The sequence below is a fragment of the Numenius arquata genome, chromosome 19 (assembly GCF_964106895.1).
Source record: "Numenius arquata chromosome 19, bNumArq3.hap1.1, whole genome shotgun sequence".
In the NCBI taxonomy this organism is placed as follows: Eukaryota; Metazoa; Chordata; class Aves; order Charadriiformes; family Scolopacidae; genus Numenius; species Numenius arquata.
Window position 1 is genome coordinate 9,414,026 of NC_133594.1, and position 16,314 is coordinate 9,430,339.

At 48.7% G+C, this 16,314-nt stretch overlaps 1 protein-coding gene across 2 annotated transcripts in view; it reads right to left on the reverse strand.

The window, feature by feature from the left end:
• Positions 1 to 16,314, reverse strand: part of GPSM1 (G protein signaling modulator 1) — a 58,369-nt gene that overhangs the window by 27,374 nt on the left and 14,681 nt on the right. For both annotated transcript variants that reach the window (XM_074160982.1, XM_074160983.1), the window contains one exon: positions 3,269 to 3,339. In XM_074160982.1, coding sequence (XP_074017083.1) covers positions 3,269 to 3,339 — 71 coding nt within the window. The remainder of the gene's footprint in view (positions 1 to 3,268; positions 3,340 to 16,314) is intronic.

Genomic DNA, 16,314 nt, shown 5'->3' on the forward strand with positions numbered 1-16,314 from the left:
ATACAACACACAGTTGCCAACTTCTCCACAGGGAGAAGTCAGGGAAGAGTAACATCCTCTTAAAAAACCCAGGTATGCAGGTAGAAGTACGGCTGATTTATTTACAGACATAGGGAATGATGGATGAAAGGTCTAGAAGCAGCCACTGCTGCTAGTGATTTATGCCAACTGCACTCATAAAAACCTCTTCTGAAGAGAGTCACAAGCTCATCTTGCCCAGGATACCAAACTCTTGGCCCAAGTCCCTCTACTTGCTGTATCTTCACTTCTTCCCAGCACCCAGCCGTGCAACAGCCCGCACCGAACCATGGATAACCCAACCATGTCCCCACAGCTATGCTAGATGCTCCACAACCTTTCCCACCTCTTGTGTGCCTCAGTGTCTCCCACTGTCTTCAGCAAGAAGAGCTCTTACCTGACGATTTCCTCAAAGGCAGGCTGGAGTCCCATCAGCTCTTTTGCCAGCCCTGATGCTAACAGAAGCCCGTGGGGACTGCAGGGTAATATGACTAACTACAGCAGATGATTACGAGCAGTCCCCTCTTTCTCTCACTGCTGTCCTCCTTTGCTCTCTTAATTCCTTGTGCTCAGTGCTCCCATAGACATATAAAATATAGGATTATCACCCCCGTGTAATGCATGGAAAAATGAGGTGACAGAAATTACACATCTCTTGAAGTTTTTGTCCCTCCTCACTGCAGCTCCTCACTTTTCCAGGCCCTGCCCCATGCCTGGTTCCTCCATTCTCACCCCCTTTCCATAAGACACACACGACTCTATCCCTTCTCTGTCAAAAGACTCGAGTTAATGGCCCTGCCTGTATTATCATAACAGCCTCATTACTGCTGTCATGCAGATGAGGCCCTCGTACAGAAGCACCAGCAGGAGTATTCAGTGTTTAGCTCCAAAGATACTCATTAAAGGCACCAGGCACTTTACATGTAACCGGTGGGAACTGAGTGCCCAAACCTGCTTGGTGCTCTGGGCTTCAGTGTTCCTGGTGACAAACCACCTCTTTATCATACATAAAGCACTGAGGGGACTCCCCAGAGTGTCCTCACTGCAGCACCCACATGCAGGAGAAAGAAGCACGGCTCAGGAGATGACCCAATGGCCCACAAGGTTGGGATTTAAGTGCACATAGACTAAAAAGCCGAGGATACCGAAGAGGATCTGAAGTCACAGCACACCAACAGCACGGTAGGGTGCTGCAGCCTAAATGACTTTTCCATTCCTTGCAATACAAACAGGAATCATGAGAACAAGTAAGGAGAGATTCATTTCCCTAGATGTTATTGATGGGACCAACTGCAGTCAGGCTGGTGTCCACATTTTGAAAAGCAACCACAAAAATGGATTTCAGAACTGGAAAGAAACTGCCTTACGATGCCTTACTGCCTTAGTTAGAGCCCTCAAACTGTTTAGTTCATGACAAAAAGAATAGATGACTCAATTACAGCATGTAAGCACCTTCAGGGTAAAAGCCAGCATGAGATAAAAAGATGTTTAGTCTGGTAGAGAGAGGAATAAACAAGAACCAATAGCTAGGAGCTAAAACCAGAGAAGATCAAAACAAGGAACAAGGCACAGGCTGGAGAGAGCAGAGCGATCAGGGAAGCCGCGTTCCTGCTGTCTGCTGGGACATTCAGAGTCAACATGGGAGCTTCCTGGGTGCTCTGCCCAGACACACAAGCGTGCACAGAGGCATTGGACAAGAGCTCCTGTGCGGTGACAGGGTCCCTGCTGACTTTGACAGCTGTCTCTGGCAGAGGCAATGGGACGATAACGAAGAGGTGCTGGAGAGATCACAGTTCACTCCACTGATTTACTCTTTACAATCTTATCACCCTCACCATAGCAAGCCTGAAGCAAACAACTCTCTCCCATGACTGTAATCACCTCTCCCTAGGAGCCACAGCAGGAGAGAGGAAGGGGAATTGAATCCAAAACGCTCTCACAAGGAGAGGTGAACTCACACACACCCCTCAGGACCACTGCAGGGGGAACCAGACTACTCACGTCTGACACCACAGTTACGGACTACTCCCGGCTCCTGTTTGCTCCATCCTCCCTGTGAAATCCCTGAGATCCCATAACCACACCTGAATTATCGAATAAGGTTCAGCTTTTACAGTGAAGAGAAGGAAACCAAGAGCATTAGCAGCAAATCACACATCAGTGAAACTCTCCCTCCCGCCAGTCCTCTGGACCGCGCCGCTCCGAGGAGGATACACAACTGAATGTCTCCCTGACATGGGGCAATGCTGTCCCTGTTATCAACACCCCAGAGTCGGAGTCGCACTGGTTAAAGCAGCAAGGAGCCAAAATGGCCAGTGGGCAGTTGGGAGAATTAATAAAAATACATGAGTGCATCTGGCATTTAACTCCCAAAGAGAGTTAATTTCGGGAGGAGCTTTTGTCTGGTCCTCCCAGTGCTTACTGGGATGCCTAGGCACTCACATAGTTTTGCAAGCCTGAGGGTGTTTCCCATTGACCGTCTAAGCCAACCTTGCAACTTGGGCAAGTTTTTTCTCTCTGTGATACATCTGTAAAAGCGGAAATGCTCCCTGGGACACTGGGGATAGCTGTGCCTGGAAAGCACTGGGTGAATGTAAATTATTCATGCCAAAGTCATTCCAAAAAGGCAGACCCTCTGGGAAAGGGCATGAGTGAGCCCCATGGCAGTACCAGACACATCGATCCTGGGCAGGATTTTCTGAGAAACTGAAATGTTCCCTGTAGGTGGAAAGGCTCAGTGCCTCCCAGCTGACTGTAGAAACAGCCTTTGCCCTGGGGAGACTGAGAAAATACTGATCTGCTCAGATCTGACATTTCCATCAGTGAACCGGAGCAGAGGCTCCCTTAGAGCCCCTTGAAAGAAAACCCTCTGCCTCCTGCCACGCACCATCCCCTGCTTCTGCCCTCTCCTTCCCTACTCGCGCTGAAGGCAGCCCTCCGCTGGGCTAATAAGGCCCTGAGATTTGCCACCAGCCACTAAAAGGGCTAAAACGCCAGCGATTATCCTCTCAATAAAGGGCAGGTTTTTTCAAAAAAGCGGAGAAGTGGCTTTTTCAGCTTTCAGTTAAGTGCCTTTTTAGTTAGACCAGCTGTTCCTCTCCTCCAAACTCTCTAGAAACCCTCTTTGGTTAATCCCATTGACTCCAATGATATCTGCTAATTGCATACTTCCCTGCAAATGAAGCCAGTCAACAAGCCATTACAGATTCCTACTGATATTTAATCTTTGAGGCCAGACATCTTTGCTTACCTTTTCAGAAGGGAACTTCAGGAGGTCTAAGCTGTCCATGCTGTTCCTTTGGAGTCTCTTTGGCCTGGCTCCTGCAAAACAACGCACTCTCACGTCAGGAGGGTGTCACTCACCAACAGCACTAATGTCACACAGATAAAATTCAAACCAGGGCAGACCCTCCACTCCTGTTAACTACAAAGTCAAAAGGATAGGATGCTGCAGCTGTGCTGTCCTTGAGATTCAAACACGGGTTTTTTTCCCCCTCTATTGTTTTGGGACTTTTTCAAAACACTATCACAGCACAGTCAGCAACAGCTTCGGCTGCGTGAAGCTTTTGCTCTCAAACCAGTGGCCGGGTCACGCTACGACCCTGATCTCAACTGAGCTCTGTGGAATTCAGGAGTTACGAACCCTACTCTAAACAACAAAAGTCAGGGAACTGACATTGAGAAAAATCATAACAAAAATATAGTTTAATAGATGCGTGGATTTGTTGCTTTATCTTCATGTTTTTAACTTAGAGAATGTAATCTGGGACACAGCTTTCAGTTTTTCTCTACAGTCACGAGGGTTGGAAAACTAAGCGAAGGAGCAAGTATTTTCTAACTATCGTAGGCCCAGCCTTAAGGGGAGCAAAACCTTGGACAGCATTCATTATATTTATTTGAGATTTCATGAAATTCCTTTTAATGTAATATTCTAGCAATAACAGAGAAGGTGAAATGCAGTTCAGCTCTGACTCCTGCTTTCCAAACTCTCTTTACCTCCACCATGTCTCCATCCAACCTGCTTCTGGCATCTATTGCCTTGCTCGCTAACACAGCCAGGATTTACAAAATAGCCCTGGGATGCCTTCACCGCATCTGGGAGAGCTTCTGCCCTTTCACTCTCCTGCTTTCCTGCCCTGAAGGTTCAGCTTCGCTGGGCACCACATGACATCCCACACCAGCAACACCAGACAGCGCAGAGATGAAAGCTGTGGACTCACGGTCCCATGACAACTTCCAAGCTTCAGGGGAAATCCTTGGGGAGGTTGGATGAACGCATGTGAATTGAAACCCATCCCCGTGCTGAGCCCTGAGAACGGAAACCACTGAGCTCTATGTGGTTCCTGCAACAGCAAACTCACCAAACCTAAAGATTCCATAGTTTCCCACCACCACCTAACAGCATCATTGCTTCTGTTACAGCATAATTACGTTTACAGCAGCCCCAAGGACCCTGTTCAAACCCAGCGTGCCACCGAGCCGCTCACGGGACAAACTTAACAAGAGAGAGAGAAGGCAAAAAAATCATGAACCAATTCAAGACTGACTGTAAGCAGAATATCGTGATTAAATGAAAAAAGCCACCAGGTAGCAGGGATTCCTGCATTAACATGTGTCCAGCTCTTCCAGGGCTCCAGATGTGACCAAAGCAGTCTCTAAACTGCAGAAACTCCAGAGACACTTCTGCTTCCAAAAGCTCAGCCTCAGTCAGCTTTGTGAGATACAAGACAAGCTCAGATCAGCTGGGACTTCACTAAGGGTCATGCGCATATATCACATCTTAGTTATAAAAGACCTAAAGTTAATTACACTGCCCCTCGCTACCCTGGAGTGATTTACTTCTTGCAGCCATAAAGATTCAAATCAGCAAAATATTTCTGCACATTTCTGTCTCTCTATTCCAAAAAGCACATTAGCACCAGCTTCGTTTTAAGGTGCCTTCATTACTAGGCTTTGAGTTGAGAAGGGAACGACATCAGGGTTGGTGAATAGGTGCAGAACAGATACTGATGCGAATACACAGAGAGAAAAGAAAACATGTCATGTATAAGCAGTCGTCATTTCTACTCTTCCGCACTGCAAAGCCAGTTCTCCCTTGGCAGCAGCTCAGTAACAACAGGATTTGACGTGGGAAGGTCAGCGATTGCTGCTGAGACCGGTGAGATTGAGACACGAGGCTACCCTCCCTTTGGAGTGGGCAGGAAAACAAGGACTTTGCTGCCCTCAACAAAGCAGGCACAACTCTTTGATTTTACCATTTTTATTCCAGTCTTTGTTTATGTTTACTAAGATATCTTATCTAAGGTATCATATGTTTGCTAACATCTCTTAAGCACCTCCAGCGAGCAGGTTGGGAAAGGCTCATGCTGTTGGATACCAATGAAATGATACGGTTATTATTTGGTAGCTGAACAAATCTATTATCACAGGCTGGATGTGAACTCGGACACGAAGACACCTGAAACAAAGCGTGAGCCTTCTCCCAAAATAAAATGGAGAGATAGCTGCACTCTTGGTGGGGAGTCACAACCCACCACCCTCCCAGAGACACCGGTTCACTCCATACAGGAGTACGGGACTTCCCTTCCGTGTGCTAAATACTACCTGAGTTTACGCTCCCCCAGGGAATGGGTGATACCAGTTTTCAGCTGAGCTCTTAAACAAAGCTGAGGTTCCAAACCAACTCAGTGGGAGACGCAAGACACCCCACACCCAGCTCCCATCACTCCACCACGCTCCCACCAGCACCCTGGAGGCATCAGCAGGGAGAAGGTGGCTACCGCTGGCCTCGGGTCTCCTCCCACGCTGCCGAATGAGCAAAGGGCTTTTGGCTACTGCCACGTCAGTCAGGCAGGAGCTCAGCGAGGGGAAGGCAGTGGTGGGTTGTGGCCGGTGGCTCCTGGTCACGCACGATGACGTTGTGGACACTGCTATAGCTGCTGATGGCTCTCGGCTTCCCTCAGAATAACCTACAGTTGTATGTGCGGAGAAGTGAGGTGGGTCTGGAATAAAAGACACCTACAAACACTTAATCGGATGGAACATTTGGGTTTCAAAGCAATGCCCAAGAAGCAACGCCAGCATCTGGAAGTGAGCGTGCGTCACAGCGGCTTTTAACAGCCACTTCCAGGAAAGCAAGAAAGAAGCGAAGTGTGCCTGATTAGATAAACACACATCATTTCCAACAGTCTAAAGAGTCGTTAATTATACAACTCCGTCCTCAGGTGCTTTTGTACATTTGCAATAGCATTAAACTGCTGGCCAGAAACCATTAATCTCCGATCTGAGAAAACCTGCCTTCCTCTTTGTTAATTTAATATACGTAGTCAGCTGAGACTACCCCAGCAATTAGGGCACGCAGAACAATTTGTCTTTTTCAGTTGTTTTGACGCTGGTGCTCCTCTGTTACCGTGTGGATTTCACATGAAGTTGAGTTAAGAGAGGAAGAAGACCGGAGTTACAAACTCAACTTCAGAGCCATCCACTTCAGCTACTTTCTTCCAGAAGAAAACACAGTCAATGCCGGGGCCAAACGCCGGCCTCACAAAAGCCCACGGTTCCACCATCCCCACTCACCACGAGCTGTCCGGCGGGTGGAGAGAGCAGCACAGTTAAAACAAGAAATTAGAAGAATTAAGAGGCTACCTATCGGTCAGGGCTATCAGAAACCAGATTGGCACAGGCAGCAATTCCCATGGCACGTGTGGGAACTTCTCCCCTTTATTCCCCAGCAGACAGGCTCGGCAGCCTGCACGTACTCATCTTCCAGCAGAGCAGAGAGATTTCTGTACTCACAAGCACCCCACGACAGAAGGAGTCCCATTAATTTTCTTTCTCTGATCAGGACATTCCCTCAGATGGCTCCAGGTGTAACTTTCAGTCTCCGTCAAGCCATTTTTCCCAGAAATACCTGCAGCACCGCCCAATACTCAGCAAAAATTCAGCTCTGCCTCTTTCTCCCCGGTGCCGATCAACAGCAGCCGTCGTGGATGCAAAAGATCGAGCAGCTGAAAACCTGGGTCTGTTCCTCTGGAAGGTTTTTTCCTCTCTCTCCAGTATTTATTGGCGTGTTTACCAAGCCTACTGCAGAGTAACGGAAAACCTCAGGGGCATTTCTAAATGCTCTCTCTGTCTTCAAGGTTTGCTGAGGTCTCGAATAGAGCAAGTTGAAACCTTCTTGTGAACATCAGCTGAGCAACGCTCCTGACTGGCTGTATTCATACCTTGTTTTCCTGGAGCTCCTCAGATGTTGTTCTTTTCACTGCTCAGGCTCGTTGTTTCTTTTTTAAATATTTTTTTTCAAAATCTCTCCCCTCCCCCATGATCTCCACACCACCATGAACCAAACGGGATTTTTTTTTTTTTTTTTTTAATTTTGCTTTTGCAATTTGGTTCCTGAGGCGAGTTTAACGGTTTTCACATTCTTGTATTTTAAAACTCGATGAAGAAGACACCTCCCTCCCTGGAAGGGAGCAACGGACTCCGGGGAGGGGGAAGTTCATTGCAAGAGAGCAGAGGGTGATGCTTGTGTGCTTGCCTGCATGCAGGTGAGAATCCTTACCTCCCCCAGGTCCTTCACATCCCCTCATCTCACAAATACTCCCTGTTCTTCAGTCTTTGGGACACAAACCCAATATTATCCATGTCAGATACGCACCTAGACCCATCTTTTTTCTCTGTCTCCCATCCCCACCCTGCAGAGATGGGGATGGCCCCTCTGCACATCCTTGTGCTACCTCACAAGTGATGACATGGATACGGGAACCGTTATCTACAACCTCTTCTTCACCACCAGAAGTTTGACAGTGCAGGCTTCCCACTTTCCTTGGGCTTTTTAAGCTGATGAGTGTAGAGCTACAGTAGGCCCTCCATGTCTGATGGAGCTGCTAAATCAGAGAGCTGACATGGTGCACACGGCAAGCACAACATCTTCCCCCCATTCTTCTCCTGTCCCCTTGGTATCTGTCACCAGCTTCACAGTGCCTGGAAGAGCAGGACCAGTATGGTCTCCAGAGAGGACTCTATTCCTGTGCCACAGGCAGGCCCTCCAACAGGCAAGTCCTCATTTTTCAGGATGCAATTAGAGGAGAAATGCTCACGTAGCAGAAATTCTCTAGCAAGGTACTGCTACAAAGTGAGATGTAGCCACAGAAAACACAAGGAAGTGTTTTATCGTGGGATGGTGATGGGATCATCCCATGTAAATTTGCAGTAGGGCAAAGCTGGGTAGACAGCGTGGGCAGCGTTTTGTTCCTCTATGGACAGTCTCCATACCCAACTGGCACTCCTGAGATTTCAGAGTTGACAAGATCGAGCAGAACACGTGTAGCAGCGACTCGGGGAGCCCTGCCAGGAGCTCTCATCAAGTTGACATGTGCTTTGATAACTCCTAGGCTCTCCCCCCCCTCTCCGGCAGCTTGGAGAGCTGCCTACTCCATCCCTCTTAGAGATGAAGCAACCCCCCCACCCCGATGCAGATCGAGCCACAGTTCTATTTGCAGGCTGGGAACACACTGTAGCCCTCTGGGGTGGCTGTACCAGAGGAAGCAGAATTAAACTTGACAGTGGACTCCTCAGAAGACCAACAGGGAAAGGTTGTATGGCCAGCATCATCCCCCCCCCCCGCCATCTCCAGCACTCCTGGCTGAGCAGCACACACAGCTCAGCAGCAGCAGTTGCCCCATGGAGTATAAGCTTTGCAGCCCAAAGAACACAACAAATCTTGGCATGAGCACTTGCTGTATTTTCATGAAAAGGTCATTTCTCTCTGTACCTGTATTAACTGAGATACTGACTTGTGCCTCCCCACATTTATACAGACCCCAACATTTCAGAACCTTGATTTTGGCAGACAACTCTAAATATTGTTCAATATGATTAAAATTAGACCAGCCCAGCCAGTTGTTTGGGGTAGAAGACTGGTCTGTAAGCCCTACCAAGCTCAGAAGTGACCGTGGAGATATGGTCCAGCAATCCAAGTGCTCACAGATCATCTCAAATCATACACTACTGACATCTAATCAGGAAAGCTCTGTCAAGCTAGTGTTCCATTATTACTGCAAGCTCCTCAAAGAGGAAAGGCGGGGGGGAGGAAGCAAGCACAGCAGCAAGAAAAGAAAGGAGGCAAAAAAAAAAAAAAAAGCAGCCTCCGGTAGGACAAGCATCTCATTTAAAGCTTTAATTAGTCTTTGAACACATAATGGGTTCTGGCACTATAAATCCACTTGACCTCTATTATTGCCAGCACTTGAATGATAAATGCTGGTATTTGTTTTCCCAGTTGTTCCTGGGATAGAACAATACTTTTCTCTATTCAGAGAAACCAAATAATATCTGTTATTTATGATGACTGCCATAAAATGCTGGAACCGAGCTGTTGTGTGTCAATCCATAGGAAGGACCATCTGCTTACCCCCCCAGTCCTTTGGACAGGAAAGGACAAGGGGAATCCTGACAGCTCTGGCCCCTTCCGTGTCCGAGGATACGGCTAGATGGGCAAAACGTTTTTCTCCCTATTTGAGGACTTTTCTGGCTGCACAATGTAGACAAAAGCCAAGAGCAGGTAAGGTTTATAACAGAAAGGACATGACAGATGAAAATAATAAAGTCAACCCGTAGCTAAGAGCTAGGGAAAGCTGCGGGGAGGTTGTTTTCATGTGGCGTCACATCAGACTTCCTCAGGAACGCTTTGGTCTCACGCAAGGCCCTCCATCCTCAGCTCTCTCTTGTCAGAACGGGGAGCCAAAAGGAGAGGAATGAAACCCCTTCTGCTGGGAAGATCGGGCTCCAGCATGTTTGCTATGACATGCTGTATTCATTGGCACACAGACAGCACACAGCTGAGCAAATATCAACCTTCCAGACAGATCCTGAGCACTACAAAAACCTTCTCCAGAATAACAATTTTGCAAGTTTTTTGCTCCATGGTAAAACTGTTTCTTTAAAAAAAAGTATATGCAGTATGTGGTAATAAAGAGAAGTTACTTTTGAATCAAGATGCTCGTCTGCCTGATTTGGCAGAAGATGCTTTGCGTATATGTCACCCGAGTTTCACATCCTCCAGAATCCAGCCTGACAGCTGAACAACTGGCTGAAAAGAACAGCAATATTGTACATCTACGTGGCACCCAGGAGCCCCTTGACATTTGGCTGACTGCACTCAGGGTGAGCAGGAGCAGCGAGGCTTCTCAGGGGTGGAGAGGGAATAAGGAGACACTCTGGACCACATGCCAGAAGAGTCTTCACATTCACGTGGAAGAGGTAAGACTTGGAGCAGAAGTCCTTCTTGGAGACACAGATGGCACAAGGGAGCTACTTTCCCCCCAGTGGGGACAAACCCAGTGTAGCTGAGGAATGCTGCAATCTTTGAGTAAGAGGGCGATCTTACATCTTGTGGCCATACAAACTATTACTAATTGCCATGATGTCAGGCACATCTTTGATTCCAGTTTTCCCCCACACGTGCAATGGGCATTAGTTTTGCCTTTAACTGAGCAAGGCTGGAGTAAGGCTTATTTGCAAAAAAAGTGTTGGCAATTCAGGCCAAAGAATGAAGTATTTTGGTATGTATTTGCAGGATCTAGAAAACGCAGAGCACCCAATCACACAACACCTAACAGATTGTCAAATACAAGCCTCGGAGCTTGTGGGAAGCTTGGAGCCGTGTTAAAGGAGGCCTCCTATAACCATAACCCCCTCTCCCCCCAGGCAATGGTCTGCTTAATAGATTAACAGTTGTGGGGACAGGAGGATTTTCTGGGAGATAATCTGAACTGGGTGGAGCAGGCTGGGAGGAGATCTAACCTCAGGGCTAATTTAAGAACAGCCATGAAAGGCTTGGCAGGAACACCTGGCTGTCTTCTAAGAGCAGGATTTTCTCTGCCAGTATATAGCAGAGCCTCATGACCTCCCATCTTCCGTTATCAGCTTGTGTTGAACAAGCAGAGATCAAAAAGAAACTCAGTTTGAGCTAGAAAGTGACACACAGTGATTAACACAGGCCACATCTCCAGCAGCTAGACAAGCCCAATTACAGCAGCTGTGTCCTAAACACTGACTCAAGGAGGGCAAGGCAAAGAGCAACACACATCTCAGAGCCTCGCAGTGATCAAACACTCCTTTTTTCAGAGGGGCAATGTACTTGATCCCTCCTCCTGGATGCTGTTGTGAATCAGTCACCAGCTTGCACCAGCCAGGCTCTTTCCAGCTACCGGAACATGGCTGGCCATACTGGACTTTGAATCCATGAGCTCTGTCTCTACAAGCTGCCAGGTCTCTTTGCTGAGCAAAGGTCTGCTGTCTGAGTGCTCATCCCTGCCAGGCTTGGGGCCAGCCTCGCCGCCGAGTGAAGGAGTGCGGTTCCCGGGGTCAGTCAAGAGATAACGGTGACTCATGCAGAGGGTCTGGCCTTGCCTCGCTCAGTGAAGCGCCAAAGCAGGCCATGGTCATCCATATAAAAAACTTTAAGAGATAAAAAGTCATTCTAGCTGAGCGATAAAGCATTTTCTTCTTCTCAGTCCCTTTCTGGCTCTGTGCTGCAAGAAAAATACAGTAAGTAGAGGCATCATGTTCCTAACAGTAACGCTGTACTGTTAGACAGAAGATCATCATAGCCATAGGCATTTCCTACATGCTGGCTACCAAAGGAAACTGTCTGTGGAAAGTGCATTCGGGAACCAGACAGCACACACCAGAGCTGGGATGGCTGCAGGAGCCTGGAACAGCAGCCAAAGGGAACTACAGGCTTCCCAGCCTGGAGCAGGAGTTTGCATAAGAGACCGACAATTGCCAAAAAGTTAGCTCTCCCCACAACAAGAGATCCCTTGATTTAATGGGTGGCTTTGCCAAAAGCCACGTTGTACCTTCTCTGCCACAGGCGTCAAGAACTGGAAAGGAGGACGAGGAAGAGGCCAGCACTTGCAGTCTCCCCTGGCATCAAGATAAAACAAGCACCTGAGTTTCATTAGCACAACATCCTCTCCTCCAGCCCCCGAGCGTTTCCTCCACTGTGAGCTGAGAAGCCTTGCTGTACTTTAGCCTGACACTGGGAAGGAGACTCACATACAGAGCAAGATGAGAGAAGAACATTAAATACTTCTTAACACTTTGAGAAGAATATTTTAAAACTTCATGAAGCCAATACTGGGGCAGTCTGAACTGAGAGCTAAATTACTTGGTTTAAATCCAAATGACTCAGAGGTTCATCCCCCCCATCAGAGCTGCTGGAATGATTTAACAGCTGTAATAGCAGAGGTTGCTCGGATTTGGAAAAGACTCATTACAAGGATAATGAAGAGGCATCCTTTAGAAGTCCTAAATCCTCACCCAAGCAGCTCCCCACACAAGTGGCACTCCTGTCCTTCCTGCTCTGCTCTCTTAAGCATCACAGCAAGGACCACCACAGACACAGGTCTTTTTGGACACCTCCCTGCAGGTGCCTTACTGGGCAGCACACGGGAACATTTGTGCTAGCACTCCTCTGAGCTCAGCAGCTAAAGCTCCACTGAGCATCTGTTAGAGCACAATAAAGCAACCCGACCACTCTGCAATCTGCCTTCCACTTGGCCAAAAGCTACTCCGCTTCAGTCAACAACCTCATCCATCAAAACCCTGCATAAGCAGGTACACTTAACCAGCACGGCCTCAGGCTTTCATTTTCAGGATGAAAAAATGGCCGAGCTGCAGCCCATCAGCTCTTGGGAAAAATCAAATATAGCTGAGGATACTTAATATTAAGCAATTTCAATTGCTACTATGCTTGCTCAGTCTGACCGATAAGGACAGGGCAGGTTCCATGCCGAAGCCATTAGCGATGTGACCCCCTGCAATTGTCTGCCAAGCGGAAGGCAAATGCTACCGAGACACTGAAATCCCAGCCTGGGTGCACAGGGCTGTCCCACCGTCAGAAGGACGCTGCTCTCCAAGGGCCACATCTCCCAGCTGTCACCCAGCACAGTCCTTCACAGAAGGGTCAAAGAAACCATGGAGAAGGAACACCCCTATCCGTGGGCAGCATCCCAGCACAGGCTGGCACGGGTTAGCAGCACTGCCACCTCCCTGCTTTGCATCAATAGAGGGCTGGTCAATCTAGCATATTCCAGTGGGCCTAAACGCTTCTTAGATACTTCAAAGATACTTAAAGCAAACAAACAAACACAAACAAACAGGCTGGGAAACATAAAAGCAGGTTTCTTCTATCCCTGTCTAATTGACCCAAGGGTTCAAAGATTCCTGTGAAGGCGGCAAGCTCAAAACTGCATTGAAGATGCAAAGACCCACATTCAAAGCCACACACAGCTGATTACTGCTCAGGAAGAAGAGGGATTTCATGCCCACCCAGACTGCCCACTTCACCACCTGAGAATGCAACCTGAAGCACAGCTGCCTCTCACACAGGGATGAGCAGGACCCAGCATGGAGGCTCCTGAACACCAAAGCAGCAGACTCGCCTTGTGCCTACCCTTTTTCAGAAGAAGATGTGCAGAGAACAGGGAAAGTCCTTTCCTGCCCTCAGAGCTTGTTAAGTACAGCTGGGCAGCACTGTCTGCGTACTGCAAACAGCACAGAAACCATGCCAGGAAACAGTTTACAATGCTCTGAAAGCATCTACACGCCAACGCCTTCTGGAACATCTGCATCCCTCCCCACCTACACCCAGCTGCCAGGAGAGGTGTTGCTCAGTGTCTCCTAACACCAATGCTATCGGAGATGGCGACCGAGGCTGACACGCTGTGCCGAGAGTGGAAGAAAAGCAGCCCCGAGTCAGTTTTCAGATTGGAGGGCTGACAAGGAGGAACCGAAGAAGGGAATGATGCAAGGCAGCACTCTGTATAGTGTACACCAGACCCGAGTTACCCACCCGGGGACAGCCCGGGCCGGCACTGCCACCAGGCTCTGTCTGGGAAGGGCTCAGCTCCGTGCTCCTCATTCACTGCTACCCCCGAGCACATGGCACAGCCAACTCCTTGCAGAGCTGACGCTCAAACCTACTGATCCAGAAAAGGGCAGCCGGCGAGGCTGGCGCGGGCAGCTAGCGCTCCCACCCCACGGCCAGCAGCCATGCCGAGGGCAGAGCTGGCTGTTTGCACCGTGGGACATCTCCTCCCAGCACCAGGCAGCACTTTTTGGCGTTCACAATTGCCTTCACCCCTATGAAACCGCTCCCTCAAAGGCACAGCAAGTTCCCTTACTCCTCTCCAAAGGCAAAAGCCCTTGGAGATGCTTACTCGATGCTTAACTTGCAGTGTGTGAAAGGGGGCAAGACCAGTTTTCAGGGCCACATTTTTGGGTGTTTGGAGAAACAGACACAACCTCTGTTTATTTGCTCCATGTTTTAACTACTCTCTAGCTTCTTTCAGTTTGTTGCTTTAAGCTAGCTGTTGTTTGCATTTCTTGACAAGGTCGCTGCTTTCACAAGACTTTTGCAGCGTTGCCCCACTTCCCTGGCCTCCAGCTTTGTCTTCTGATGTCCAATTGCTCTCAGAATATTAATTAAAATCACAAAGAGCTCAGGAAGAGGAGCCAAAACAGCAGAGGAAAACATCAGACACTCCTTCCTCCCCCAGGCCCCCGGCAGAGGGCAATGCCCAAAACTTAGAAGCAAGAGTAACCTGTGAAGGACACCACAGTCTGATGGTCTGGCTCAGGGTTTCTCAGCCAACAGTACAGATTTTCCCAGAACTCAAGTTTGCTATGAAACTTTATTCTACCTGCTTGATGAAGTTAATGTGTTTTATAACACGCACGCCCCATCAGATGATTTTAGCATCCTTATGAATATGCAGACATTTTATAAGCTTAAGCAGGGAAAATAATTTGAACGGAAAAAAATTTGAAAGCTCTCCTCACCATGAGACTTGTTGACATCAAAAGGCACGGCTGGTTCAGAAGTCAACTTGAATCTCAACTCTCTCACCTGCTTCCTATTACAGAAGCAGATGTTCCTCTTGCTGTAAATTGCTGCTATTAATAATATAAATAATTATGCTTTTCTAATCATTTAATAGGCACACAGGAGGGTACTAAAGTTCCTGGCAGTCATTAAATACATCTCCCTTCTTTTCAAGGGCTCAGAAACACGTCGGTGGCCTCTCTTATCCTCCACTGAAGTTCAGAACAAGAGAGCTGAAGCCAGAATAAAAGCTAAGGAGAAACCAAGGGAGCCAGGCTCCTCTGCAGACCCATCCTTTCTCCAGATCTCTACAGGGACAGCACCTTTCCCACCTGAGATTCATGTGTCAGAGCCCAGACACGACTGAACACTGCAACACTCACACTCCCTTCCTTATGCAAGACACTACTGCACAGCCCCAGCTGATTTTTGCCTCCCCAGCAGGTTCCCAGGACCCAGCGAGGGGCAGCACCGGCCACGTCCCAACAGCTGTTGAAGCCCTACTGCGCAAGGGGACCTGCCCCGGTCCCTCCCTCCCTCCCCGCACTGCAAACCTCAGTCATTTGCTGGTTTTCCTCCAGAGAACACTTTATCCTTCTGTTGACAAAAGCCCCAGCCTTGGGAACATGAGCAATGACACCGCAGATTAACGAGGTCACTGCAACCTCCAGCGAACACTGCCCCTCACCGCGGCTGCTCAGCCCCTCTCTTCCCACCCTCCAGCCATCACACACACAGACTGGCACAGCTCTGGCTCTGTCAGATGAGAGAAAAAAAATCATTCCTGGCTCCAGATGTTAACACAACAAAAGCACATCTGGATCACTGGAGGGCAGTGAGCAGCCCGCGGGCCACATGCTGGCTCTGCCTTACCTTCAGAGTTAAGCCCAGTGACCAACTGGGCTTGCCACTTGCCTTAACCAAAAACTCCAACCCTTCAGTGCCACACACTCCCCTAGTCTTGCGCGGTCAGTGGGGCTGTGTCACCGCCCATGCGGGGGACACTGCTACACACCAGGCTTAGCTCTCCCCAAGAGGGGCTCTGCTCAGACCGAGACACCCCCCCGATCCCCAAGGCTCACAGTCCTGCCTCCAGGGGGACACCAGACCAGTCCAGAGCAGGTTGCATTCAAGCTGAGATTCAATGCTGAGTGTATTTTGAGAGCAGAGATACCCTTTCTTTGCTTTTTCAAAATTATTTCCAGCTAAAAAAGGTCATGCAGTACAGTCAGAGCTGCAAAGCCCCTCATCCAGACAAATCTGGCCTGACTCCTTCCCACTGCAGCTCTTCCACGCAACATGCTGAGGCATCCAGTCACACACATCTCTGTAAGCAGCGCTCTCATGCCCAGGTGGTCCTTGGCACTGCCCTCCTGCATCTCTCCATTCCCCAGCCTGAGGGACCT